This window comes from Mastacembelus armatus, chromosome 9, assembly GCF_900324485.2.
Source record: "Mastacembelus armatus chromosome 9, fMasArm1.2, whole genome shotgun sequence".
Classification (NCBI taxonomy): Eukaryota; Metazoa; Chordata; class Actinopteri; order Synbranchiformes; family Mastacembelidae; genus Mastacembelus; species Mastacembelus armatus.
In genome coordinates, this window is record NC_046641.1 from 13,552,406 (window position 1) to 13,578,844 (window position 26,439).

At 41.0% G+C, this 26,439-nt stretch overlaps 3 protein-coding genes across 3 annotated transcripts; all 3 read right to left on the reverse strand.

The window, feature by feature from the left end:
• On the reverse strand, window positions 1-2,832 carry rilpl2 (Rab interacting lysosomal protein-like 2). Its single transcript, XM_026322312.2, has 4 exons — window positions 2,378-2,832; window positions 2,139-2,290; window positions 1,093-1,215; window positions 1-621 (listed from the first exon to the last, which is right to left on the reverse strand). Exons 1-4 carry the CDS (start codon window positions 2,669-2,671, stop codon window positions 600-602), a joined length of 591 nt encoding a protein of 196 aa, XP_026178097.1. The 5' UTR covers window positions 2,672-2,832; the 3' UTR covers window positions 1-599.
• Window positions 2,833-3,233: 401 nt separating this feature from the next.
• Window positions 3,234-7,401, reverse strand: LOC113139451 (RILP-like protein 1). Its single transcript, XM_026322685.1, has 7 exons — window positions 6,981-7,401; window positions 6,673-6,823; window positions 5,393-5,511; window positions 4,866-5,282; window positions 4,431-4,594; window positions 4,243-4,341; window positions 3,234-4,022 (listed from the first exon to the last, which is right to left on the reverse strand). Exons 1-7 carry the CDS (start codon window positions 7,269-7,271, stop codon window positions 3,932-3,934), a joined length of 1,332 nt encoding a protein of 443 aa, XP_026178470.1. The 5' UTR covers window positions 7,272-7,401; the 3' UTR covers window positions 3,234-3,931.
• Window positions 7,402-8,141: 740 nt separating this feature from the next.
• Window positions 8,142-26,051, reverse strand: hip1rb (huntingtin interacting protein 1 related b). Its single transcript, XM_026322267.2, has 32 exons — window positions 25,729-26,051; window positions 19,655-19,718; window positions 19,257-19,399; window positions 18,938-18,994; window positions 18,643-18,723; window positions 18,430-18,506; window positions 18,144-18,205; window positions 17,189-17,329; window positions 16,978-17,035; window positions 16,487-16,562; window positions 16,052-16,219; window positions 15,888-15,943; window positions 15,732-15,804; window positions 15,227-15,410; window positions 15,054-15,142; window positions 14,837-14,953; window positions 14,649-14,750; window positions 14,271-14,465; window positions 13,214-13,361; window positions 12,934-13,020; window positions 12,720-12,827; window positions 12,399-12,535; window positions 11,584-11,694; window positions 11,423-11,481; window positions 11,209-11,239; window positions 11,009-11,071; window positions 10,792-10,892; window positions 10,424-10,529; window positions 10,163-10,286; window positions 10,009-10,070; window positions 9,390-9,620; window positions 8,142-9,297 (listed from the first exon to the last, which is right to left on the reverse strand). Exons 1-32 carry the CDS (start codon window positions 25,819-25,821, stop codon window positions 9,289-9,291), a joined length of 3,213 nt encoding a protein of 1,070 aa, XP_026178052.1. The 5' UTR covers window positions 25,822-26,051; the 3' UTR covers window positions 8,142-9,288.
• Between the last annotated feature and the right edge of the window lie 388 nt (window positions 26,052-26,439).

Here is a 26,439-nt window from a genome sequence, read left to right on the forward strand (position 1 = left end):
CATTGCATGCAACAGTGTCCCACAGCTGGAACGAAAACAAGGATGTTTATACGGTACATGCCTGATGGGCTATACTGGGCCTTAGCTAGTAAAATAAATGACAGGACCTTAAAATATGTGTTACAGTGGTTGGAGTAAACCCTACTGTAAATTCAGTAAAATCAATCTTGTTTGGTTCTGTTTTCTAAATAAGGAATCTGCAGTTAGTGAATTTTGTGGCAGATTAAAACTAAAATGAATCAAAATTTACGAGGCGCCCAATAGAGTGAGTGTTTTGATGGCTAACAGAAAGCTATCTGAAGACCTAATTTCAAGTCTATACAAAACTTCATTTTTAGTAAATAAAGCATTTAACATAAGTTCCAACACTAGTTACGTAATACTTTACAGGTTCATTTGATACCATCAAACATTCCTTCTATAAGGGTCACTACAGTAACTACATCACCATAAACCTTCAAATTACCAGCACAAAATAAAATGCTTGTTAGATTGACAAACACATTTTAAAAAACAGTCAATATAAAATGATTAGTGTAGAAAACTGCAGACAAATCCTGCTTGTCTTCTACGTGGTCTGTTCTTGTGAAAGGATTTTCTTATTTTCGCCTGAACGAAAACCTATAAACAGAAAAAGTCTAGAGTTAAAAAAAAGTTTCCGAGCATGGTGGTGTAAACATGGAACATGCAAGTAAAAGCGCCCAGAGTGAGAAAGTAATACTGGCTCATGGCAGACTGTAATTTTGGAGGGCAACAACATTTTGCAGTTTGACATGCTGCCAATTTCCAACTCCTTTCTTTCTCTCATTCAGTGCTCCCACAAACAACCTCAGCATCAGCACAAAGTTATGTGGTCACAAGTATTTTATTAGGAGACAGGAGATGGGCTGTGAGAACCATTTCCCTGCAAACGTACTTCAGCATCATGTGATTTCTATGGAAAATCCTTGTGAAACTTTGCCAGTTGTATAGCTAGAAATGGCATACAGCTAAAAATCTAACTTACTTTGTGGTGCTTTTTTCAGATTACTTCATTGTTGCCTGCAGATTTATAGCTCTGTATTCAGTAAAGATATACAGCTTGTTACTCACAGTCTGCCTATGGTTGTCTTCTCGTCTTTTGGATCATTTATTATGGCTGGATTGTGGTCTGTAGCTGCTGGGGTCTCCATATCCACTTCCACCATAGCTGGTTCAGCCTGTGGTAGAATCCCACTGCAGAAGAAAGAGCAGTTACAGGGGGGGTACTCCAGTGCAAACAGACCTAAATACAAATGCTACAAAGGGTCAAACAGTAAACATAAATGCTACAGAAATGCTACAAAAAACTAAAAGAAAAATGCACAGATAACCTGAAAAACAGGATGAAAGGGGAACTAATTGGTGTGCGCCATTTATGAATATGACCTGTAAAACAAAATCCATATATCAAGTCATAGCTGTTCAGTTCAAACTAGAATCTGTGTTATCAAAAAAGATGCAATGGAACAAAGGATGGAAGGAGATGGTGGGTTAAGTTGATTTTTTACAGGTAATTTCTACTGCTGATATATTTGCAATATCTGACTAACTGTGGTGCTAACTTGTTCTGATTTCTTTGTCAGAATCAAATGTTTTTATAATGTACTGATTAGCATAAATAGGTTTTGTCAGTATTTATACAAACATAATGTATGGTGTTATTGGATTTTGGTAGGATGTTGGTGTCCACTACAAAAATATCAGTATACAGGCCTACTGTGTCTAACAATGGGCTTATAGATGGTCTCATGAATAAAGCCTGTCATTCTTATGGCATTTACTTATCACTGAAAAACAAAAATAAGCTGCTGCTTCACTTAAACAAACTAATGCAACAGACAATAAATGTTGCATTTTCCGTCACCTATTTTCTGTTTTGTTGACATTGTGTCAGAGATTTATAGTCATTTTTAAGGCTGTAGTTTATAGTCATACTGGATTACACCATGTTTTATAAGCTCTGTCCTCATGCACCTAATAATAAATGGTGGTTAAAAAAAACATTACTAAAACTCTCAGAAAAGAGAAGCTGCAAATAAATGAATATAAAGTGCCAGAAATCAAAGCCTGCACTAAAAACCCTTTTATGAGTCCAGTGTTTATGTTCAGTTAACCACCTCTTATACAGCTGAAGCTCCTCCTGAGCCACCATGAGCTGAGCTTTCAGCTGGTTCCTCTCCTGCAGGACCTCCTTCAGCTCCTGCATAGTGAAGCGCGGTCTGTTGGGGTCTGTGAGGTCCACTACCATCTGGTTCGGTCCCGCTGTTTGCTTTGATGACACACAGGGAGAGCATCGGTCATTAAAAGGTCCCAGCTACAGTAAGTCCAACTGTACAGACTGGCAGGCTGTACTCACTGTGCCCTGCCCAGCTGAGCTCTCCTTGATGACCCGGTCCAGTTCCCTCTTCAAGTTGTCCCGCTCCATTTTCAGCTCCTCCAGCGACAAGTTGTACTTATTGACCAAGGTCTCTAACATTTCCAAAACCCGGACTATTTTGAACTGCAAGTCCGACACCTCTTCTCCTGCGCTGCTTATTTTCAACAAATCTCGGCCGATTACGTACGAAATGTCATAAACATCTTCAACCGTGAGCTCAAACGCGTCCTTCCCGAAAGCCACGGCGGGCGACGACTCTTCACCAAACTCCATGACGGAACGATACGAATCCCGAAGGTACCTGAATCAAACAACCCTTTCTCCGCCAGCCACTATTTAAAACGCTCCAAAAACCGCGGAGACTTTCTTTTAGACCTTACTTTACTTTTACCGACAGAAGGTAACCAACTTCCAGACGAGCCGCACTTCCTCCATCACTCGTCCACCAATGGCGTGACAGCAGAGGAGGGCAAAGTATCCTAGCGACAGGTGAGTACGAAGAGCTTGTACGGATCAAGAGAACTCCGTCATCACCGTCAATGCGTCGACTGCAGCTTTTCGTTTTTATCGTGGACGGAAAGGAAATAAGAACAGGTCAGTGACTCAACATAAAGAAACATCTCGTCTGTCATGTCGAGACGTGTCAGAATCAGGTGAGACAACACGTGATTTGTTTTTAATATTCTATTATTTTACCTTTCCTAGGATGAAACACAACACAAAAATTATGATTTGCTAATGCTACAAACCGCTAAAAAAGCATAATTATGTTTAAGGACATAAACACAACCTTCAACGAGAATAGCATATTATTTAGCACTAGTAATTGACACAATTTAAAAGATAAAAAAATAAAACTTTATTACTTTAATTTGCATGAACATTATTTTACATATGCAACCTAGCACATAGTTTACAGTGCTCATTATTGTAATAAATTGCTTCTCATATTACTGTTTATGTGGAAGTAAAGTTTTGGGGCCAGGTAGTGCTGCAAGAATACAGTAACATCCTCATTACAACAGTTTAGTGCTGGCTCTAAGCACATTATCTCACATATGGTATAAACACAATCTACCTCATTCCCTGCACCTAGAAACCAGAATAAACACCTTAACAACAATTTGTCATTAGATACACCTTAACAGGGATAAGGAACTATAAAGTATTTTGGAAAATTAAATTCTCTGGGGAATATTCCATATTACAGGCTCCATTTGACACCCCGTCAAGAAAATACATTGCATTCTTTATAAATCATAAAGCATGGCTTTTTCATTGTATGTAAAGTGATGCACTGACAAGCAGTAAGATCCTGAATACATGAGCATCCACATCCCACGATTTGGATTCATTTTACCAAGTTAGCAAAATGCTATCAAAAGATGCTGTGTAACTGACAATAGTGATGACAACAGCAATTAATTCATAAGTTTCGCCTATATATACAAACACCATCCAGATGAAGTTTAAAATGCAGCCGCTAAACCAGGTCTTGTAAATATGTTGTTGAGTTTACATTCCAATTCAAGGTCACACAAAGGAAAGTCTTCTGATTGGCAACAATGTGGGATCGTCTGCGAGCAAACCGGCTGCCACCATTGGCATAATGGCTGTAAAGATCCTGTCCAGAGAGGAAAATGGAAAATTATGAGTGGTAACATTGTGGGAGAGAAATGCAGAAAAGAAAAAATACAAAACATATCAGAAATCGGTAATAAGTTTAATATGTTTGTGACATTCAGTAAAATAAGAGTGGCACTCAAGTGTGTTTTACTGAATCCTATAAATCTGTATGTGTATGAAGAAAAGTTTGCAATGATGATGTCAAAGCGATTACTCACAAGCGCCTTATTCCTGATTCGGGCTGATCGGGTAAATTAGTGCATGGTGGAGGACAGGGAGCACAAAGAGTGGAGCTGACGTCATCCCCTAACTCCTCACTGCAGGATATGGGAAGGATAAGCCTTAACCTTTCCATCAGTGTTTTGTAAAACTGAGTCAGATCTAGAGTATGTTAACAAATGCAGACCTTTTGTAATATGCCAGTTCTTCCTGCAGCATGAACACCTGGGCCTTAAGTTCATTCTTCTCCTGCAGGACGTCCCGTAGCTCTTGCAGGGTGAAGCGAGGTTTGTCCGAGTCCTGCTCCAGACTGTCTGTCTCCTCCTCTGGATATGTTTCAGTTGACACCTTCTGCAGTTAAAACACACATTCAGCATTGCCTCCTGCGCAGCAAGAACACGTTGACACTAATAGAGGTATTCTGTGTGTTCTTTGACCACTAGTAAATCAGTGTTTTGAATATCAGGCCATTGGATCCCTTGTTTCCTGTGCACATGGATGCATATGCGCTTTAGAAGCACAGAGCTTAGAGTGAACACACTTGGAGACACAGTGTTTTTTTTTGTTCAATATGAGCAGCCAGTAAGACTGTGTTATGGGAGAGCTTAATCAGGTACTATACCAGTGACAAAGCTGTAGTGTCCTTGTTTTCGTCATCCTCTTCCTCATTATTTTCTCTGTCTGATGACCTTAGAAGACAGGAAGGACTCTTGTCACAGTTTGCCAGGAAACCACTGTCCCCTCCACACTCCACCCACACTGAATTTGGTTTGATGGAGTTAACTGGTGCTGCTGCTGAGAGCTGGATTTGGGACTCTTCTATCTCGGTGATCTCTCTCTCTAGCTCCCACTCGCGGAGCTCCTTTCTCAGCCTCCTGACCTCCATCTGCAGAGCCCCTAATTCCTGCTGCCGTGCCTGGGCTGCAGCCTCCAGCTCAGCCCTCTGCTGGATCAGCGCCTTGCCCTGGGCTTCCATTAGCCCTATCCTGTGACGAAGGTCCTTATTGATCCTCATCAGTCGATGCTGCTGCATCTGGAGCTATAGATGAAGGAATTTGTTTTTCTATGACTCTACTAATTTTGGTCAAGGACTGAAGAAAAGTGTAAACTTAGTATCTATTTTGTGGCAAATGTGGTCTAAATCCTCACCGCTTCAACATCCTCGTTTCTTAGTGTCAGCTCGTGCTCTTTTGCTCGTAATTCATCCCTCTGTTTCTCCACCAAGTCTTTCAGCTTCTTCATCACCTGTCTTTCTTTTTCTGACATCCCTGTGGGTATAATAATAAAAAAAAAGCATGATGGAGCAAATGGAACATCAGTGCAATCTGAGAATGTGCATGAACCTACCGCTCAGCAGTTTTGAATTTGATTCTCTTTTATTTCTGTTTTGTTCTGAGGACCAACTGATTTAATAAAACAAATTACAAAAACCCTCTATTGTATGAGAAGAATTCAAAGTGCAATGCTTTTGGCAGGTAACTAACATCTAAAGATAAACAGAACATGCTTACAGAAGTTTTTTGCAATTGCATTACCACATAATAGTAAAGAAAGTTTTACATTTAAAACAAAATGTCCATGGGATGGATTACATCATCTCAAATGCACACATCCAAATCTCTAAATACACTGCACCAATAAAGAGTAAAACTACTGGCTGACTAAATGAATGGATATCAATCTAGTCATCATTATCTGCACTGTTAACTAAACACAATTTGCAGTTAACCACAAAACCACTAGGGTTTAAAATCAGATCTGTACAATAATGTGTGAGCAGAGAAATCATATCATGCACTACCCATTCATTTGGATGCACAAGTTTACAAGCAGTGTCTGGGTGAATTGTGGCCCTGACAGTAAGTATAGCTGCAGCTACCATGCAGGGTTTCACACAAGGGCTTCAGTATATTTTGGTCTGCTTCAAAAATAGTCTCCTTAACAAGGTCCCCACTGCCTCTCCTCAAAGTCCCCTTTTCATGTCAACATTAGAAGCATGCAGCATATATTCTGCAATCCCACGTGCGTAAGATACTGTAGATGGTTAATCACTGCAAAACAAATCTGTAAGGAGCACAGATATGGCATGGTAACATCTGTATTGGAAATCCCAGCCATCATCATAATAAATTAGTATCCAGAGCCAACACAAGATCCACTACAACATGAATCGCAACACTTTAAGAAACTACAGACAACGTTGTGTTGAAATTAATATAAATGTATTCACAATCATTTCTTAATGGACTCCGGTGCATTCCTGAGAGCTATGTCTAACTGCGTCATCCAATTATTTCATATATCATACAGGAAGTCTGGAGGTTGAAAACGCCTCATGAAGTGATTTCAACAAAAAGCTTAGGACGAACAGACATAAAAATAAATGTGTTTTTAAAAACTATATGAGAACTGTTCCAGAGACAACCCACCCTCCTGTTTCTGCAGGTCTTCTTCTGGGATGGAGGACTCTTTGAGAGAGAGGCTCACTGACAGCCTCTTGTTCTCTGTCTGAAGCTGAGTGATTTGAGAGACCAGGTCCTGGACTTCTCCTTTCCATACATCCTCCACCAGCTCCAGCTCCTAACAAAAAGAAAACATCAGGGCGTCAACAAGATTTCACTTCACTTTCTGATGTCTTCAAAGTTTTATTGAAGTATTTTGAATCTGTTTCCACAGGTGAGTGAATATACAGGTACACAGGAGACACACAAACAGGCTGACAGGACCACATGCAGACCTCCTGGTGCTTCCTTTCCTGCTCGTATCGGTCGCTCCGCTCCTGTCGCAACCTGTCCAGCTCCCTCCGCAGCTCCTCGGCCTCCTGTCCCGTGGCTCCTCGACTCACCAGCGCCTCCAGAAGCTCCAGGACACGCACCACTTTAGGCACAACCCCGACCAGAGACTCGCACCCAAACCTGTCGATGATCCGCTCAAACTCCTGACCGAGCACCGCTGCTATGTCGTACACGTCCATAACCGTGAGCTCCGCCGCGGGTCTGTCCAGCGCGGACACAACCCCTGTTTCCATGTCTGTCCTCGGCTCTGTTTACACCTGTCCTCTGAGACTCGCATTTGCAGTAGAAAATCCGAGTTTGAACAAGCTAGCCGTGCGGGAACATGGCGTGGACGTCTTTCACTTTGTTGACAGTTGAACTGTCAGTAACTGCGGGTGATGCGTTCAAGGTTCCTGCGAACCCTAAATTACCTTCACCGACTTTAAATGCCACCCTGTGTATATATAAATCAAGTTATAAGTAACAAAAACCGCCCGGGTGGGTATCACATAATCTTTGATTCGGTGCGCAAATTTCTGCGCGTGCTGCACTGGATAATTAAGCATTTTCAATAAAGATGACATATCTTGTTAAAACAACAGTACTTAAAATTGTCAAAAGATAATAAAAATGATATAATAATTGCTAATAATACATTTTCTCCCGCCCTTTACTGTGAACGGTGTATCAGCTGTTTAACAATGTGATTGAAGAAATTATCATATTTACAATTGTTCTTGAAGGTAGCAGCCCTCCTTCCACGTTGACTCTAATTCCTACTGCGCATGTCAAAAAAATTACTAGTGCGACAACTTTTATGCCCTACTTTAAAACTGTTTTTTTTACAACAGGTTTCTTTGTTGATAATAGTTTTATTTTTTTTAATTCATGATATAATTTTATTTGAAGCAACTTTTATGTTATTTGTATGGTAGTTTATTCTAATTCTAGGTTGTGGTTACTATGGTGACTGTGGTTAACTCCAGACAAAAGGTTTTATTTACCCTTTGATAACAATATAATCTTTTCAAGATTAATTAAATGATATGTTTCATGTGGTTATTTTTAGTTACGCCTTAAAACAAGCTTCACGAACATAAAACAAGATTAAGTAACACGTTGGATCATAAAATCAAACATTTATTGTTCATTTTTGTTGACATTTAACACCAGTATCTTTACTAAAATATATTAATAGATCTGACTGTATAAAGACATTGTGTACAGAGAAAAGGACAGAACATAAAAAGATGCATTTTAAGACCCTGTAAGAAAAGCTCCCAGAGGCTAGAAGGACTTAAAACACCTTTGTATTGTACAAGAACTACCCCTAAATTAGCCTAAAAGAAAACATTTAATTTTTTAAAGACACCTACATCCAATAACTTTGTGCAAGCAATACATCTATACGCCTTAACATAATAACCAGGTCCTCTTCTAAGAAAGGGACATTCAGGAGATGAGTGTAGATATAAATTACACTTGGTGCAAGCTGCACGCTTCTATACAGACTGTATGTCTTTACAGCTATTATTTAATTCATTAGTACAGTACATTTCAAGGCCTCTGAGACAATCTGTTTTACTGCTGAGAAATAAAGTTGTTTTGCACATAAGAGGAACACTTTCCATCATGAAGGCAAAGCTAGAGGTATGTATAACTTTTGCAGCAACATGGACACACACGATGTGATTCCCCAGTTTCCTTTGCAATCCAGTACAACATAAATAGGATACAGTGTACGTTGAGAAAAAAATGGGATGCGTTCTTTAACAAAAATCCAAAACAATGTGCAAAAAGTTGTCTAAAGCATGATCAAAACTTACTGACATACAAGTACAAAATATGTAGTTGATTCATGGTTATTTTCTTAAAGCAGCAGCACTGCTCGATTAAACATTTTTGTGATACAGAAAAATACTTTCACACAGCTTAAAATTAGAGTATTAACTTTTTTGTTCTTGCCATGTACTAAAATAAAAAGGATTTTACCTTGAATATGTGTTTCTTAATAAAAAGGACTGAAAACAGCACATCACATATAGGCATCAAGGCTGAACAAAAAAACAAAACAAATCAGGCTTCTGGTCCATTTTGGCAAAAAGGAAAAAAAAAATAAAACGACACAGGATAAAAGGAAAACATTAAGATGCGGGATGAGGCAGAGGATTGTCAGCATGCAACTTAAAACTGTATGTTCTCAAAAAGTTGATCTTTTTCTGGTCAATCCAACCATCCAGTAGTGAAGCACTTTCCTCTTCTGCTCAGGCATTATTTAAACTGTAACACACAGAAGAAAAGAGCAAAGATAAAGATACTGTATGTCCTACTTTCTCATATGCAACACATAGTCTTTTCTTTCCAGCTCTTACTGTAGCTTTAGGTGGGATGTTGGGTTTCTGGAACAGCATCGGTTTCTTCATGAGAGCAGGCTTGGAGGGTTTGGGTGACATAGAGGCAGGGGGGGCCAGAGAGGAGGTTTCACCATTCCCCTCTGAATCCTGGTTCAGAGGAACTCCAGCCAGCTCGTAGTGCTTCTTCCTCAGCTCTCCCAAACGCAGTCGCTCGTTCTCCAACAGACTTTCTAACTCCAGCACTTTCACCTAAGAGACAGCAAATAAACAGATGGTTGTCTACAGTCAAACAGCTTTATCTATAAGTTTATTTACATTACTTTCAGTATTTAAAAATCAGCCGACTGCTTCATGTTAAGCAGTAAACAAAACTGGATCATTTGAAAATATCCTTAGCGCTAAATAGTGTTTTCCTCCACTTTACATATTGCAGAAGATGTTGACATCTAGACATTTTAAAATAAGATTAAAGGTCTACAAAATGTATCATTCTGAATTGAATTCTAACACACAAATGCAGTATAACCTTTATCTCTGCATGGAGATGTTTATAGCATCTGCGAGTTTAATTCAATTTACTTCATAAGACACCGTTGTTGTTCTTTTAACTCCTTACAGACCCACACCCATAATTTACCTGTGACTCCATTTCTTCTCTTCTCAGTTTGATAAGGGACAAGCCAGAGAAGTCCATGGTATCTGCAAAAAAATGTGTTTGGACAGAACAAAATTAAAATGAATTCAAATTACAGAAGCTCAGAATTCTAGTACACAAATCCAATTGTATGAACCTTTTTCTTCCAGGTTCTCCTGGCCTGTCTTTGTTGAGGCCACCACATTAGCAGCCATTTCATTCACATGGCGAGAGGCCTGCTGAAGAACTGACAGCTTCTTACTGTTGCGATCTGCCTTAACCTTTAGTGCAGAGAAAAAATGTGACGTTTACCCACTGGCAATCATACAACACCTCATGTTTCTACAGTAACAGCAGCACAATCTGAAGGGTTTTCACTCTTGTGTGTCTGTTTTTTTTTTAGACATTTGATTCTTACCTTTGAGGCAGCGACCAGCTGTGCTGTGCTAGCAGCGATCTCATGAGAGCAGACAATCAGCTCCTCATATTTGCCTGTGTGCAGCACCACCTTATCAGCAGACTCTCTGTGAGACATCAGGTAGAGACATAATGAAGCTTCATTATTAATTCAAATTATTATTACTACTACTGCACTAATGGTTTCATAATGTATAACAGTTTTTCAACTGCCAGGGATGGATATTGTTATTATTATTATTAAGGCCATCAGCAATAATACTTATTTGCCTCCTGTAACAGCTTATATGTGCATTTTCCATTTTGTGCAAGACGTAAATGTAAATACATTTATGTAACTGGGATGTTTAGTACAACCTTCAGACTTACACCATCTCTGTGGCTCCCCATCCCACAGCCTTGGCAGCAGAGATGAGTCCCTCAGTCCAGCGAGAGTTTCTGGCATAGAACTCCTTAATAGTAGCTGCGCCCTTAACAAGCAAAACAACACTATTGTTAGCTTTTTTTTTTTCTGAATGAAACAGATCGTCTCACTCAGACTTGAGAAACAAAAGCTAGTGTTTAAAATTAGAACAGCGTGACTCACCCTCCCACCCTCAACAATCTCCTTTTGCAAGTCTGTAGATGCTATGACCAGCATGCGGATGGCCTACAGGAGAGTGGATGATAACAGCAAAAAAAAAAAAAAATTCTCATAATCTTCAGAAATAAGATATAGATTACATGGGGTAGCCTATGATAGTCCAGAGCATAAATTATTGGTTGAGAGATATCAAAGTGATGTACCTTCATCAGGCCTGTGCAGCTGTTGAGGATTCTGTAAAGGAGTGAAATATAGTTATTTAAAGGTTGTGACTTGTTGTTCAATGCACAATAGTCCATTAAGAATGACAGAAAATAAAAGCATGGTGGAAAATATGGCACCACAAAAACATAGGATGCTTATGATATTTTGCTCTCAGAAATTACTCCTGTTCACAAGCGCTAAAAAAGAACAAACCTTTCATTGACCTCCAGTTTGACTCCTGTTGTGTCCTTTCGTGCCTGATTCATCATTTCCTAAACAAAAAAAAAAAACATATATGACATCAGTTACAATGGATGCACTGTGCACTGTTAGATTTTTAAAAATACATCTTAAAGATGATTTAAACTATTTACATCGATTCTGCGGACAGCCTCCTCAATAGCTGCTGATGTTGCAGCCATTTCTTTATCGACCAGATCACCCAGCTCATCCTGACGAACATCCATTCCTTTTGGCCTCAGCTCCTGGATATAGCAAGCAGGGAAAATGAATAGTGAGAATAGAAAATACAACTCAATTATGTAAAGAAAAGTTGAAAAGTGAACCCAAATGTATAGATGATTATATTGCTAATAAGAAATATGAGTTGATATATGAGTTATATATATATATATATATAACATCTTACATCTTAACATCTTGTTTGGATATATATATATATATATATCCAAACAAAATGCTCAATGTAATTACAAAAATATTACATGTTGATGATCAAATCCAAACACTACATAAGAACATACTGGTAGATGGATTTCTTTTTTTTCCTTTTTCTTTCCACCACCCACTGACTAAAGCCAATTTTAGTATCAGACAATTATTTTTGGCCTACACAGAAGCAAATAATAAAGTTGTTAAATTGACAGCTCAACTCCACTTTAAATTACTGTGACACCATGTCGTCTCCTGCAGGTGTTTGATGGTTAACGTGTTTTAGCCCACTAGCCCAGTCTACAACAAACCTACATTAGGCCACTGTAGGCTGTGTCTGTGCCAAACTTTGTCAGGAAAGTTTATTACCTGAAGCAACATATTTCTATACATGTGTCATGTATCTTATACTGTTAACCAGGAACTCTTTCTCTTGAGATGATTAAAGGCTCTGTAAGTTTTAAAACATATTAACTGCATTAAAAAAAAACATAGAAATTCAGTTTTTTTCCCTCACCTGGCCCAAGTGGAGGATCTTTTGAATGATTAAGCGAACTGATGCTGTGTCTGCCCTGTGGAGGGAGGTCTTGGACTTCAGGTCCTTCAAGTACTGCATACTCTGAGTGGCACAGCCTCTGCAGTTCTCTGTCAGTCCTGCAGGGTGAGAAAAATCAACCATCAGCCACTATATGCTGTGTACAATGACTATTAAAACTCACTCACTGAGTTAATCTGAACATATATTATAAGTCCGAGAAGTGGTTTGGAGAAGTATGGGTAATATAGACTACAATGAGCATGACAAGTATTGTAATAAAACCAAGGGAATATTACTGACGGTCTGCGTGGTCAGTCGGGGCCATGTGTGCAGTAGCGCTGCCGTTTATAATCGTATCTGCAGCCAAGTGGGAGAATTGGGTCAGAGCCCTCAGCAGCCCTCCAGCATCTGGTTACAGGAGCATACAGTAAAAGAGCAGTATGTCACATTAACAGGCCACACAGTGCAATGAGGTTAGCAGGATCAAGTCCAGACAGAAGCAGAGAAAACATACCCCTCATGTTATTCAGATAATCCACATGGCCCTTTTTCACTTTGTCGATGGACTCCAGAGTGGCCTCTGCCCGACTTATAAGATAATCTGTGTTTGGAGAGCAAACAAAAGATTAAAAAAAAAAAAAAAAAGAAAAAGTTTGCAGAATGTCATCAACCAGCAACAGTCACAGTCTTTGTAACACACCATTCAGCATTTTAATAGTTTGTCTGACATGATTTACATTATTGTTGATGAGCTGTTGCATGTCTTTGGTGAATTAATAATGTAGGGGGCTGACCTGGAGAGCTCGTGCAGCGTACGTGGAGGGGATCATCCAGCTTAGCAACAGCATCTTGTATGATCTTCTCAGCTTCTGTGATAGTACCCTGCAGCAGAGCAAACTGCTCCTCCAGAAGCTTCTGTTTCAGCTGTTCCTCCTGATTCGCCTACATGCACACAAACACAAATCAAAAGGACATGTGTGTGTGGTTTCACACTCTTCGATAGCAAGGAATGACACTGACGTACATAAACTAGATCGTTGAGTTGGTTATTGAACAAACGCACATGGAGCTTTTGCCCTTTTCTTGTTTGCGTGCAGTGACTAGGAAACAGGGAGTCCAGATGAAAGATTACCTGATTTGCATTCTTTCATGTAAATGCACCTGTCTACGCCCATGTTCTGCTTCATGTGTTTTTTTTTTGTGTTTTTTTTGTTTTTTTTAAATCTACTACAATTATATCAGCCTTAATCTTATAAATACATTGTTTAGGCAGAGTTGTTTTCATGAGGTGCTTAAGTTATTCCTGTTAATGTGCTACAAAGCCTGATTAATCAGTAAAGACAGTAAACATTTGACCACAACTGCCCTTTTTCTCATGCATCCAGCTCCAGACCTCTAATCTGTTCCACTGCTGCAGTTCATTATGCTTCTGTGGCCAGCTTTGTATGAAATGAGCAGAAACTTCATGTCCTTTTGTTTATAGATATTCATTATAATAGAATCGCATGCCAGAGCATGTGGCATCAAGAAGCTCAGGTGCCATTATTTGTCACAGCACGTGTCCTAAATTGCCTTAAAAGCTAAATATGAGTCACGGTTTCATATTTCCAATACTGGAATGACTGGAGACACCGTTACAAATATACATTCACCCTTGTGTTGTGTCTAGTAAAAGCCGATATGTTAGAAGAAGCTTTAGCTCATGTTTGTTCATCATTGGAGTGTGAAACCTGTGGTAATGAGGGAAAAGCTAACTGTGTGCTTGTTCTTTTGGAGACAAGCCTTAAATAGTGCTGAATGTAACAGTCTGCTGTTCAGCCTGCTGAGCTGGGCTCTGCTGTCCTGACTGACCTTCTCCTGCAGTTTGCCCTGCAGCTCTCCCAGCTCCCTGCTGTTCCTCTCGCGCTCCTGCTGGAGTGACGACTGCTGCAACTGCGCGGCCTGCCGCAGGGACGACAGCTCCGCCTCCTTCTCACTCACAGATCGCATCAGACGCTCCTTCTCCGCCTGCATAGCTGTCACTGAGCTGTTCATTTGTTCCGATGTCTGGCAGAAAGAGAGAGCGAAGAGGGAAGTCGAAAGATGCAGATGGTTTTGCGTTGGAAGAAAGAAATCCAGAAATACGTGACAGCCCGGAGGTCTCCAGCAACAGGACTGATACTAAATACTAAATGATAGGAATTAGCAGATGGTTGTTGCTGAATTCTAACACTGTAGATGCACACTCACCTTCTCGCTGCTCTGCAGAATCGCCTTGATGCGCATCACTTCTGCCATCTTCTCCTCCAGCTCTCTCTTCAGTTTCTCCATCTCAAACTTCTGCTCCTCCAGCTGCAGCAGCAGCACAACAACAGGAATCACATAAAACTACACTGGACATCATCTGTGGCTTTAAAGCAAAATACCACAGCACCGACCTTAATGTCAGCTTCCTGTTTTATCCTGTCAACCTCAAACGACAGCTGCTGTTTGGTCCTCTCCACTTCTTCCTGGGTCTGCTGGGTTGCTGACAGCATCCTCACAGTGTCTGCACTCTATCAGCAGATTAATGTATTTAATGTTGTCACACAGACTGAGGTGCTGACAAATCATTTCAAATAAACATCTCTGGACCAGTCTGCAGTCTGTCTGTACCTTTCGAAGCAGTTCAGCATGGCTGGCCACCAGCTCTGTGTGCTTCTCCTTTAACTTGTTGTACCGTTGCTCAGTGGCCTGTGCTCTTTCTGCAAAGAGCAGAGATGTTATTGACTTTATTACCCAAGATAATACCCCTGTGATTGGATGAAAATATTAATTGCACATCATACTCTCTGCCTCAATGAAGGTCATCTGCAAGCTCTCATGTTCCGCATTTCGGCGGCGGGTGGCCTCCAGCTCCATGCGCAGCTGCTCATTTTCCACAAGAGCGCGTTGTTTCTGTGCACGCTGTTCTTCTAGCTCTGCCTCCAGACTGTTGATTTGGGACTTGAGCTGCGTAATGTAGCGTTGAGCCTTCAATAGAGGAAAAGATAGATGTGAACCAGTTTGTTCAGTATTCAACAATCTTTAAAGTTGCATGCCACAAGACGCATTTATTTATTCTTATACATCAACACCAAAACAAAACACACTGCAACCTGGAATCATATCTGTGAGGTGATGTAAACACCCATGTCAAGTCTCATTCACAGGCGACTTGTCACATTCCACATGGCAGGAGCAGCGTTTGCATCCACCCAACACATAACTCACATTCCTTGGCACACAATAATGTCCTATACTCTCATACAGAAAACAGTCCGAAACAGGTTAGTCAGTCCCAACAGTCCTTACCTCTGCTTTGACTCTCTCTAGCTCTGCTCTCAACAACTCCAGGTCTCGCTTCAGGCTATCAATCTGGAGATCCCTGGTCAGACAGAAAATTTGCTGTTCACAAACAAACAATTTACCAATCACAAGTTACAGAAAAGAAAAAACACCCTGGCTCACCTGTCATCAAAACCTCCATTTGGGGGTCCAAACGTCTGATCAAATATGTCAAGTTCCTGGTAAAAAACCCCAAAACTAAATGAATAAATATATCAAAGACCTTAACCAGCATCGTGTTACTGTTGTGTACCTATGGGGGTGCATCTACAACTGGTTTGCCATACCTGTGGTTGTGCCTGTACGCTGGATGTCGACATGCTGCTGACCTCGATGAGCGGCTCGGGGTCATCGTCATCGTCGTCTTGCTGCTCTGGTTCGTCATGGTCAGGGATGACCACCACCGGCTTCACGTGTTTGGCCAGTGAGGCTGCGTGCAGGAAGTTAGGCGGAGACTGACAAGGAAAAGGAAAAGAAAAAGCAGGTAGAGCGATTAAACCTGTAACAGCATGTTATCCTGTTCAGTTAACACACAGTTAATGCTCTTCATGATGATGATGTGAGATCCCAACATTGCAAAGCTGTCTATAGAAATAAGCCAGTTTCCCCGGTTTGTGGCTAACAGCGGGGGTATTAGATTTATGCTGAAGTATTTGACATTCAAGATGGAGGCTGTGACTCAGCACTGAAGTCCCTCTGTCTCCACCCCTGTGTTCACTTACATCAGGCAGCCTGGGGATCTGGATCAGTCTTTTGAAGTACACCATGTCTCTGGCTTTATTGAAAAATGTCTTAAGGCTGTGGGATAAAGGAAAACAAGCGTAACCTTATATTCATGCACAATATACAGCATGTGTGATGAGTTCTGTTTTAATCGGACTATGCTGTAAGCAGTTGGTAAATACACTGTGTCACTATTTCTTTAAAAGAGACATGAAATATGAAGTAAAATGCTTAATCCGACATATAAAACTAATGGCACAGTATCCTCCAACCTTGGGGAGAGTCCTCAGCAGCAGAGATATACAGTACAGTGACAGTGACACCAACAGACAGTCCACAAAGGGTGGTGGATGGGAGGCAGTGATGGGTACATTTGCATTGGTTCAAAGTGCTGCGGTGACTGATTAAGGCAGGATTATGTTACGGATTTCCTGTGAAAAAACCCCACGCAGTGACTCTTATTCGTACCCTGAGGCTTTGGACGACCTACCTGTGGAACTGGTCATGGAAACGATCACGGTGTCCTTGTAAAGTATCAGCAGGGAGACCTGCAATTCATGATCAGAACATTTCTTTTATTATTCGGTAATGCCAAAACACACATAAATAAATAGCATTAAGGGCAATACTATTTCAAGAAGACAGAACATTTCACACCTCCTCAGATTTTAGAGGTAAATGACATATCAACTTGTTCTTACAGGCATGCAGCTTGAACAGCAGCTTGACCGTGAAGTGGTAAAGTTGACTGCAGTCTTGAATCACTTGAATGAGCGGAGCCAGTCGACACTGGCCTGATGTGAGAGTGGAAACGGCGATGGATGTATTGAGCTGTCGAATCACTGGGAGAGAGATTGGAAGAGGGCCATGAAGTGCATGTTAAAGTGCATGTTAAAGTCACTGTCATTTACCAAACATTTTCCTGGGTACTTTTATTTTGGAAAGTTCTATTCTGGAGGTGCAACATCCGATAGAAACATGCGTCTAGATGCTGCCTTTGTCTTGAGGTGCAAATAAATGTTGTGCTTTTATCCAGAGTGGAAAATCACTGTGTTCCAGTGATGCAATTACTGTTGGAGTAGCTGACTGCTGAGATACTAAAACCACATACTTCAACATCCAAACACATTTTGTGACAACAAATCCTAAAACTCAGATCTGAATCTGAAAACACTAACTCCTGAGTGCAGGTAACACTACAGAGTAAAAGCATATTTTGACCACAGTACAGCAGCAAAATTTGTTTATGGTTTCAAGACAAAATCATGTGCCTCCACCCAGGCTGCAGGGTGGATCATACCACTACAGCTGAACTGTAGGAAATGAACTTAATGTCTTCTAATTGCAGGCATTTCCTCAACAGTTAAACTAAATTTAGGAACAAACGTTTTTTTTTTTTTTTTAATCACGAGATAAAACCAGGCTAAATAGCTGAAATCACTAAATTAAATGGAGTCTGTGTGGAAACAGGCAGACTAAGAGTTGCTCACAAAAAGCCTTTCCTGATACGTTCGTAGCTTCAGTACATAAATAGATAATGTCAGCAGGTTGCAACCCTCTACTGTAGCTCAGGTTTCCCTTACCTGGAAGCGCAAGATTGGGGAAAGAGTAGGATGGGGTAAGGTGGGAGGAGTTGTTTTTTTTTTTTTTTTTTACCTGTCTCGGCCAGCCTGAGCTCTGCGTCCATGTAATCAAACACCTCCACTGTGAGCTGGAACCTGCAGGAGAGAAGTTGATACCTTTGTTAGACAAAAAAGAGGCCCCACTCAGAAACAATGCTGCTGTGACCCTGTGAAATGAAACGAGCGGTCGGCTTGTCTATGAACACATCTGGGTGGCAGCAGCAGTGTGTATGATTAATGGAGGATTGCAATTTAAGGCTAAACAGAAATAACATTTTTTTAAAAAAAAAGAGTTTACTTTTGCAGGAATGGAAACTCACACATTATTAATGTCTGTCCCTGCTGTGCGCTCCAGGACTTCATCGGAGGCCTCCAGGTTCGGTGGGATTTCTGTATGCTGCAAAGAGGTGCATTTTTTGGTGCATTAGTGCCAGCTCCTACTTACAGCGTGGATTCCTAAAATTTTGCTGCATCATCCATTACACACATCCTGGTAGCACAGTGGTATGACATATGACACAGGATATTCTTACCTTTACATGAAACTCCATTTTTGTGCATAGCAGTTTGGTATACAGGGACACCAGCTGTCCATACCTGTCATGGAGGTTGCCCTGAACACAGACAAACACGAATTAAAAGATTTGAGATTTGGGATAGGAACATTGATAAAAATCTATTCTCACAGACATGAGGCATGTCCAACTTAAAAAAATCTCAAATCTAACGTTTAAGCACAAAATAATATTAATAATTATTAGAATAAATACATTTCTAATTAAGCTCAAACTTTCTTATCTCTTACTTGACAGACATACTTAGACTTACCCACAGCTGTCCCATTTCAACTAGAGAACTGTGATGTCTCATGCAGTCTTGTAGAACCTAGGAAGCAATGAGCAACTATTAACCCTCAGTCATATCAGTCAAATCCTATTACAACTCACACTGACTCGTGTGTGTTTTGAATACACGTCATTGTTCTATGCTGCAAAATAGGTTTCATCTTCTTTTCACTGTCACTCATACATGATTTATCTTTATGCCGTAATCATCTTTCCCATCTTTACTGATGAACTATAGAGGCTGCAACATGTGGTTTTTGACTTCATTTGTAACTTATAAGCAGTAATAGAGGAGGACTTACATTTTGGTGTCCATCCCGTAGGATCTTGTGCAGGACGTGGCAAAACTTCCAGCTGAGGATGGAGCTGCTGGCCAGAGGGAAGCCCAGAGCATAGGACCAGAAGGTGTAGGCTCCCTTCTCCCTGTGTGTGCCAAGGATGATTCCTGTTGTAGTTGTTGAGGAAACACAGCAGTGCAAACTATTCCACTCACTAAATCTCTGTCTAACTACAGAAAAAGCATTTTAACCCAGTATGAGTTGTGTCTGTCCAAGAAGAGAAACATTAGTTGTCTATGACCGACATCACTATTGCCTTACAGGTGTTGATGTAATGGCAAAACCACTCACTGCTTACTGGTCTAAAAAAAAAAAATCTACTCTTGGCAGTTAGTTTTTCTTTTTGTTTTTTTAAAGGATACGTCTGGCATGTTTCTCCTTGACGGGTGTCTCACTGGAGTTGATGGCTTTGCTGATGCTGTTCAGCTGGAAAGAAAGGGAGAGGAGATATTCTTAGATCTAACACAGTTTGCTTCACTCCACACATAACTCTAATCAGCTGTAGAGCTTACTGCAGACACACCAAACGCATAAGTCACGAGAAGTTAAATAAAACCAGGAGTCAAACAAATGATAACAGGCTGCACGGCAACAATGGGAATGAATCAGAGTGACTCTGCACTGTGTACGCACAGTGTTGCACAGATGGACTCTCAGCTATCGCCCTATGCTCAGGCTAATTTTAACCAAGCAAAAACAGCAATTCAGGATCAACAAAGAGCTGAATGAGTGCTGTCCTAAGCCTATCCCTAGGATGGTGATCACAGAAGAAATAGTACATAGCGATTCCAAAACGTGTCATTTGCATCGTGATAAAGATTTCTATCAAGCCAGTTTTTCAGTATATGGCACTGCTAAACTACATTTTCTGCCACCATGTGTGGTGTTTGACTTAATGCTTTGTTATCTATGGTAGCTCAGTTCAAAGAAGGCAAACTCTGAAACAAACAATAACATCACTAATTATCTTGCTGAAAATGAGTGTCATCAGAGTCACAGGACACACCACAAGCCATTCTCACAACCAATCTAACAGGTAAAACGAGTGTTGCCAAAAAGGAACTGGAAGGGAGAGACTCCCAGAGGCAGGCTGTAAGTAAAACGGGGGAATAGGGTAGAAATAGAAGTCGGCCCTCAATTAGTGGGTCCACCTCTTCTGCTGCCTTGTCTGAATCCACCTCAAGGGTATTTGTCTTTTTCATGCCCTTACTATTAAAACCCATGTTGCAAACTGAACCCAGAAATGAAACATGCTTAACCATGATGTTGCCCTCTGGGTTCCTACAAGAGAGATGTGAATCATTCACACACACAACAAATATATTATGTTCAAAGCTGCGGCTAGACAGGACAATTACTTACTGCGACACCACCCAGAGCTAAATCAGTCTTCCAAACTGTGTGGTGTGCCCCGCCTTAACTAACAATCCAGTGCTGTGTTTTGTATGAGCTAAGTGTGCTGAAAAAGTAATGACCACTCAGCCAGTGAATAAGTTAATAAGTGAATAAGTGAATAATGTGTTGCAGCTTGGAAAACACATATTTATGCATATATGCTTTTATGATTATCCCAGAAGGCTTATTTGTGATTATTTTAATGTTTGTAGATGTGCGTCCAGACTTGACCAAAACAACACCATTGTATCTATCGGACCCTAGCATCACCATCACCGTCTTACATAAGAGAATAAAGCAGGAAAACCTCCTTCCTCCTTCAACATGGAAGTGTAATCCAAATCATAGTATGTAGGAGAAGCTGCACAAACCAGTAAACGGCATTAGACCCTGGTTTCTTGGTCTTACTCAAATAATTACATATCAGTGACAGAGGGTCCAAATCCCACAAAACCCCATAAAAGCTTCTTTATGACATTAGAAACCACCCCACCACCATTCTAAACACAAACCCACCAAAACATACATGGCCACACAACAAAGCACAGAGGAGCTACTGTGGGTGAAAACTGGTGTTGAGAGTGCAAGAGGGGAGCGCTGGTTAATAAGAGACTCCCTCGCCTGCTTCTGACGCAAATGAACTGCTAGCCCCTCGTTTACACAAGGCAAGTGCAGTGGACTAGCACTGAGGCCTGTGTGACAATGAGGGGTTTGTTGGGGGAGGAAAGCTGACAGCTGGGGTAGAAGATTGAGTTGGATGGGGGCCGTGATCTGGCACACTGAGCCTGGCACAGAGGCCTCAACAGATGGCCGCTGAGGAGCGATGCTGCAGGGAGGCTCTCATAGTACATTCAGAATGGCTGTCAGTCACAGAACAGAGAGGAGAGCGACAGAATAGAGACCAGTGACAAAATACTACTTACAGTTTTCTGTCGAATTAAACACACCATGACTATTTGCTGCACAGCATTTTTGAAAACAAAAGCTGACTTCAGTGCCACTTCTTGGAGCACTCCACTGTACATGCCCTTGATTATGGCCACTGTCTGCATGGGCAGCAAACTAGCAACACTTCAATTATTTAGACTGTAAAAAACAATTCCACATAGATTAATCTGCCCATCACCTTCTCAGTTAATTCTTTGGTTTATAAAACTTAATTTATAAAATTTCTTACAGCTCAAGGTGACATCAACCAAAGTAGACTAAACAAGTAGATCAAGGAAACACATCTGACATTAATGTTCTGATTTCTCCCCTAAAAAAATACTTTTAATTAATTTAAAATTGTCAAAATAGTTACTACTGTAGCTTTTTAATAGTGATATATTGCTCAATTACCAGACAATTCAGTGCAGCTTTGATAACTAGTCAGCTTTTTTAATTTCATTCAAATTTCACTATTATTTTACCTTTATACAAAACCTTGTTAGTAGAGCTCAGTGCCTACATACAAGGACTATCAAGCCTACACACTGGTGACACACTAACACACACAGGTACCATTTCCTTAATCTTCAAATGTAAATCAGATGAAATCCCAGCTATTTACTAACAGAGCAATACAGTCCAAGGGATCCAGACATGCTGACACTGTCCACTGTGTAGCTGCCCAACAACTTAGCGCTGCATTTGGTTCAAGCGTCAGTAAATCCCCCGACCAGCAGAGAGGAGAAGTGAGAGGGAGGGAAAGCCTGGACTAATCCCTGAGGCCCGCCATAAAGTCTACTGCCAGCTAGCATTACTGTAGCCTGGCACTCAAGTCCGCAGCCCGAACACAGCACGCACTCTCAGCCAACCAACCTCCAACCTTGAGGCGTCTCTGCTTACCTTGTCATCTCTGCTTTTCAGCAGCATGTCCATGTGCTTGGACATCTTTGTGTGAAAGAGTCTGTGGAGTTAACGAAGTCAAAGCATCACCGCCTCACCTGAGCTGCTTCTCACTGCACATAATGCCTGAGGCCAGAGCACTTATCACAGGTCCTTATCAGCTTATTTCAACAGACTGCTGCTGGGGATCTGGCCTACAAGGTCATGCAGACTTTAACACGGCTCACACTTATGAGCTAAGGTCAGCTGTGTGTAGCACTACAAACAGAGGTAACACTTCACCTGACCAGCGTACTAACCAGTGAAAGCGATGTCACCGCAGGAAAAAAAGGAAACGAAAAGTGAGGAGTTAAATGTCCTTGACACTGTTTTCAGTGAAGTCAGGGATTAATAAATATGGCTCAAAGTGTTTTTCAATTACATTTAATATTCTTTCTCAGATTAAATGACTTTACAAGATTACTCTAGTGGTTTATTAGATTACTCTATCAGTTTATGAGTGTCTTGTGCTGCTGTTCGCCTCTCTGCTGCTCCCTTTTCTGATTACACTTGTACAGCCTTTCCCACATCAACACAGGCAAATGGTTTTAAGTGGGCACTGGATGTCTCATTCTGTCTTAACTGCTCCGACTGAAAAGACACCGAACATGTCATGGCGCAGCATATTACATAAAGACAAATAAAACCTCCGCAAAACATAATAGGGGCAAAACATAGTATATAAAAAGCACTCACCAGACGAAAAACAAGACCTGGTATTTGTCTGATGTTCTTCAGAGTCAGTGAATTAGCCACGAAATTAAGAACTTGTGGAAATAAATAAAAAACATGAATCTATACACATTTGGTTCTTCAGGCCCGCTCACTTTAATACACAGAATCATTGTTAAAGAGCGTCGACTTTCAGTAGTAACGTAAATATAATAGAAAATGTGTCAAAGGCAGTATGGGCGGATGGAATTGAAGAGTGAATGAATGAATAATGAAAAAGCTGCTGAATGGCTTCACAGACAGAAATAATCTCTGACTCATGTTTATGTATCTTTAAATGACTATATATTACATCCAACAAACCATTAAACAAGTAACCACAGCATGTAAACAACATATAAGATTTTAACATTGGGCTATGATCAGTGAAAAGATAAGGATATGAAGGGCATCATTACCACATGTTTTGTAAACACTGCATGAGCATTAATGATCATCATGCCTGACTCTAAAAAAATATGTATAACTGTGACCATGTAGTCCAGAGAAAGGAAAAACAAACAGCTGCAGAGTCTGTGGTGTAAAACAAAAAGAAAAGGTTAAAGGTGAAAGTAAAAGCTACACTGCTCTTCTCACTGCAAAAGAAAAAAAAAACACTTCACTCAACACATCCATCTTGTTTGTTTTTTGGGGTTTTTTTTTTTTTTTTTTTAATTAAGTGTGAAACAATCATAACCACTGTGCTTTTAAGTGTCTACTCCTACTTGGTATAGCTGTGTTTACCCACTAGTCCTCCCTCCCCTCTCTCATGGGTGCTCACTCAGGCAACAGGAGCAAGGGAAAGCAAACACTAGCCTGCGCGCACACACACACACACACACACACGCCTGCATGCACAGGACGCTGTGTGAGACATTTCAGCTTGGCACCAAGGTTGACATAAAGAGGAGAGAGAGTGGAGCGAGGGTGAAGTGCAGCAGAGGTGTTTGGGTCTGTCTATTGGATGAATCAGCACCACAGAGAAACTCTATGACAAAAGAAACACTAATTTCATATCAGAATACACAGCCCAGAGGTATGTGGAGATATATGGGTATAATGAAGTAGTTCACAGATCCATTAAACTAGTTGGAGTAAAATGCTGAGTGAATCCACTCATATGACTGCATCTGTCAATCTGTCACATAAACAAGAAGCACTAAGTTACTATTCCACACTATTCTGGGTATGTTTTAGACACTACAACGTGCGCTGCTGAACATTTGCACAGCATGAACCAGTAGAGTAATGGTGGCTAGTTTTGAAATCAAAACTGGGTGTACTTGTTGCTATTTGTTGTTGTAATCAACAAATATGCTACATTGTCAAGTCATTCCAACAACCACACAGTAGGGAGGGAAGTGGCTAAAATTAAAACAGAAAGTCTGTTTAATCTTGATTAAATACAAGCTCCATCTCTCTACATGTGCTTCTAAAATAAATAAAAGTGTGCAGTGGGGAATCTACTCACTGCAAAGGAAAAGCTCAGCCCAGTCCAGATAACACAATAGTGAAAGTAGGGTTATGTCTGAACAACCCAGGCAGCGGCTCAGCAGTTTGTTTAGCTGCTCGGCCTCGTTTGCATCTCATGTTTCTCAGTGGGACTGGGTGTGTGTGTGTGTGTGGGTGTGTGTGTGTCTGTGCTTCACCTGAAACAGCAACACACCATTTGACCTGGTGGTTTGTCACATTTAAGTGCTCAGTCAGAGATACTGCCTACATCATATTCTTACTCATGCCAATGGCTGATTCGACATATGACTGCAGTGAAGTAACAGCCAGAAACCACAAAGCACCTGTTGTAGTGTGAGCAGGAACAAAACTTTCATTACTTCACCGCACACACATAAGAAAAAAAAACAAAAAACAACCTTAATCAGATTTCTGACTACACCACAAGGGAAATATCTCACATTTTAAGCCTCTTCCTGTTTTTTAAAGAAGCAAATCCTACAATGAAGCAGCTCAAAACAGGAAAGAAATGCGTGTAGGGGAGGAAAGCTGGCCAAGCAGGAAGAACTAGCTCAGCATGATACCAATGGATAGACCTGACTGGGGAATGAATGTTGTGACTATAGGTCGCACATACTGGTCAAACCTCTTAGAACAGACCTTTTTACTATATGCTGGTGTCTGAGTCGGTCTGAGTGCATGAAAAAGGCTGATTAGTACAAGATGTTAAATATCAGGAGGTATCCTTTAAAAACCTCCTGCTCCAGATGGTTTTCACTGGGAATTTGTAGCAAGTATGGAAATGAAATTTAATTTCACAGCTGGAAATGTGACCCATGCAGTAGACAGTGACCATCACTAAAAATACACGCGCGCGCGCACACACACACACACACACACGCACGCACATACGCACACCTTCAGTCAGCCAGTCCAGCCGCAGCAGGCCTGACAAAAGGCGCATGTGTTCCCATCCCACACTGCCCGGTGCTTTTTTCCCCATTTTTACCTGCTGCTTGTCAAAATGCTCCCGCTCCGCTCCGAGATTGGCCTCGATCCGCCTGCTTTTCACCCGTGTGGGCACCTGTCTAATGCTGTTCATCCTCTGGTTTTCACAATGACCGGTTCAGCACAGACTAATCGCTACCAAAAAATAAATAAATAAAATAATAATAATAACAACACAAAATGTCCAGACGAGAGGAAATATTAGAGGTTTCTCCCTCTACCCAGACTTCAGGATCCCTTCGTGCGCATCAGGGACATCTCCAAACCGCGGCTTCATTACTGGGGACGCATCGCGGCTCAAGGAGGAAACGCGAGTGAGTGTGTTTTTGCGCTGCGTTACGTGGACGGATCCTCCCCCAAAGGTGGAGGAAATCATCATCGTGTCCTCTGCTCCGACATCCTCCCACACGGTATTTCAGTTTTTCCAGCTGCTGTGCAGGTAAGTCAAATGTTTCCACTCAGATCTCCCTCTTTGCGGCGCTTTGTGTCGTATTTGTATTTATTTTTTATTTTATACCGGCCCCTGCTGTCTGTCTGTGGACACTGACGTCATTTCGATGAACTCACACACCATGAGGATTATATTCAGGTTTCTGTTTAGGTTTTTTTTGTGACGGTCTTTTAATCCTGTGATTGCATCTGCTTTGACCAAAACAGTCCTGCACTGATGATTTAAAAAATAAAAGCTCAGATGAAAATCAGAGGATGTGAC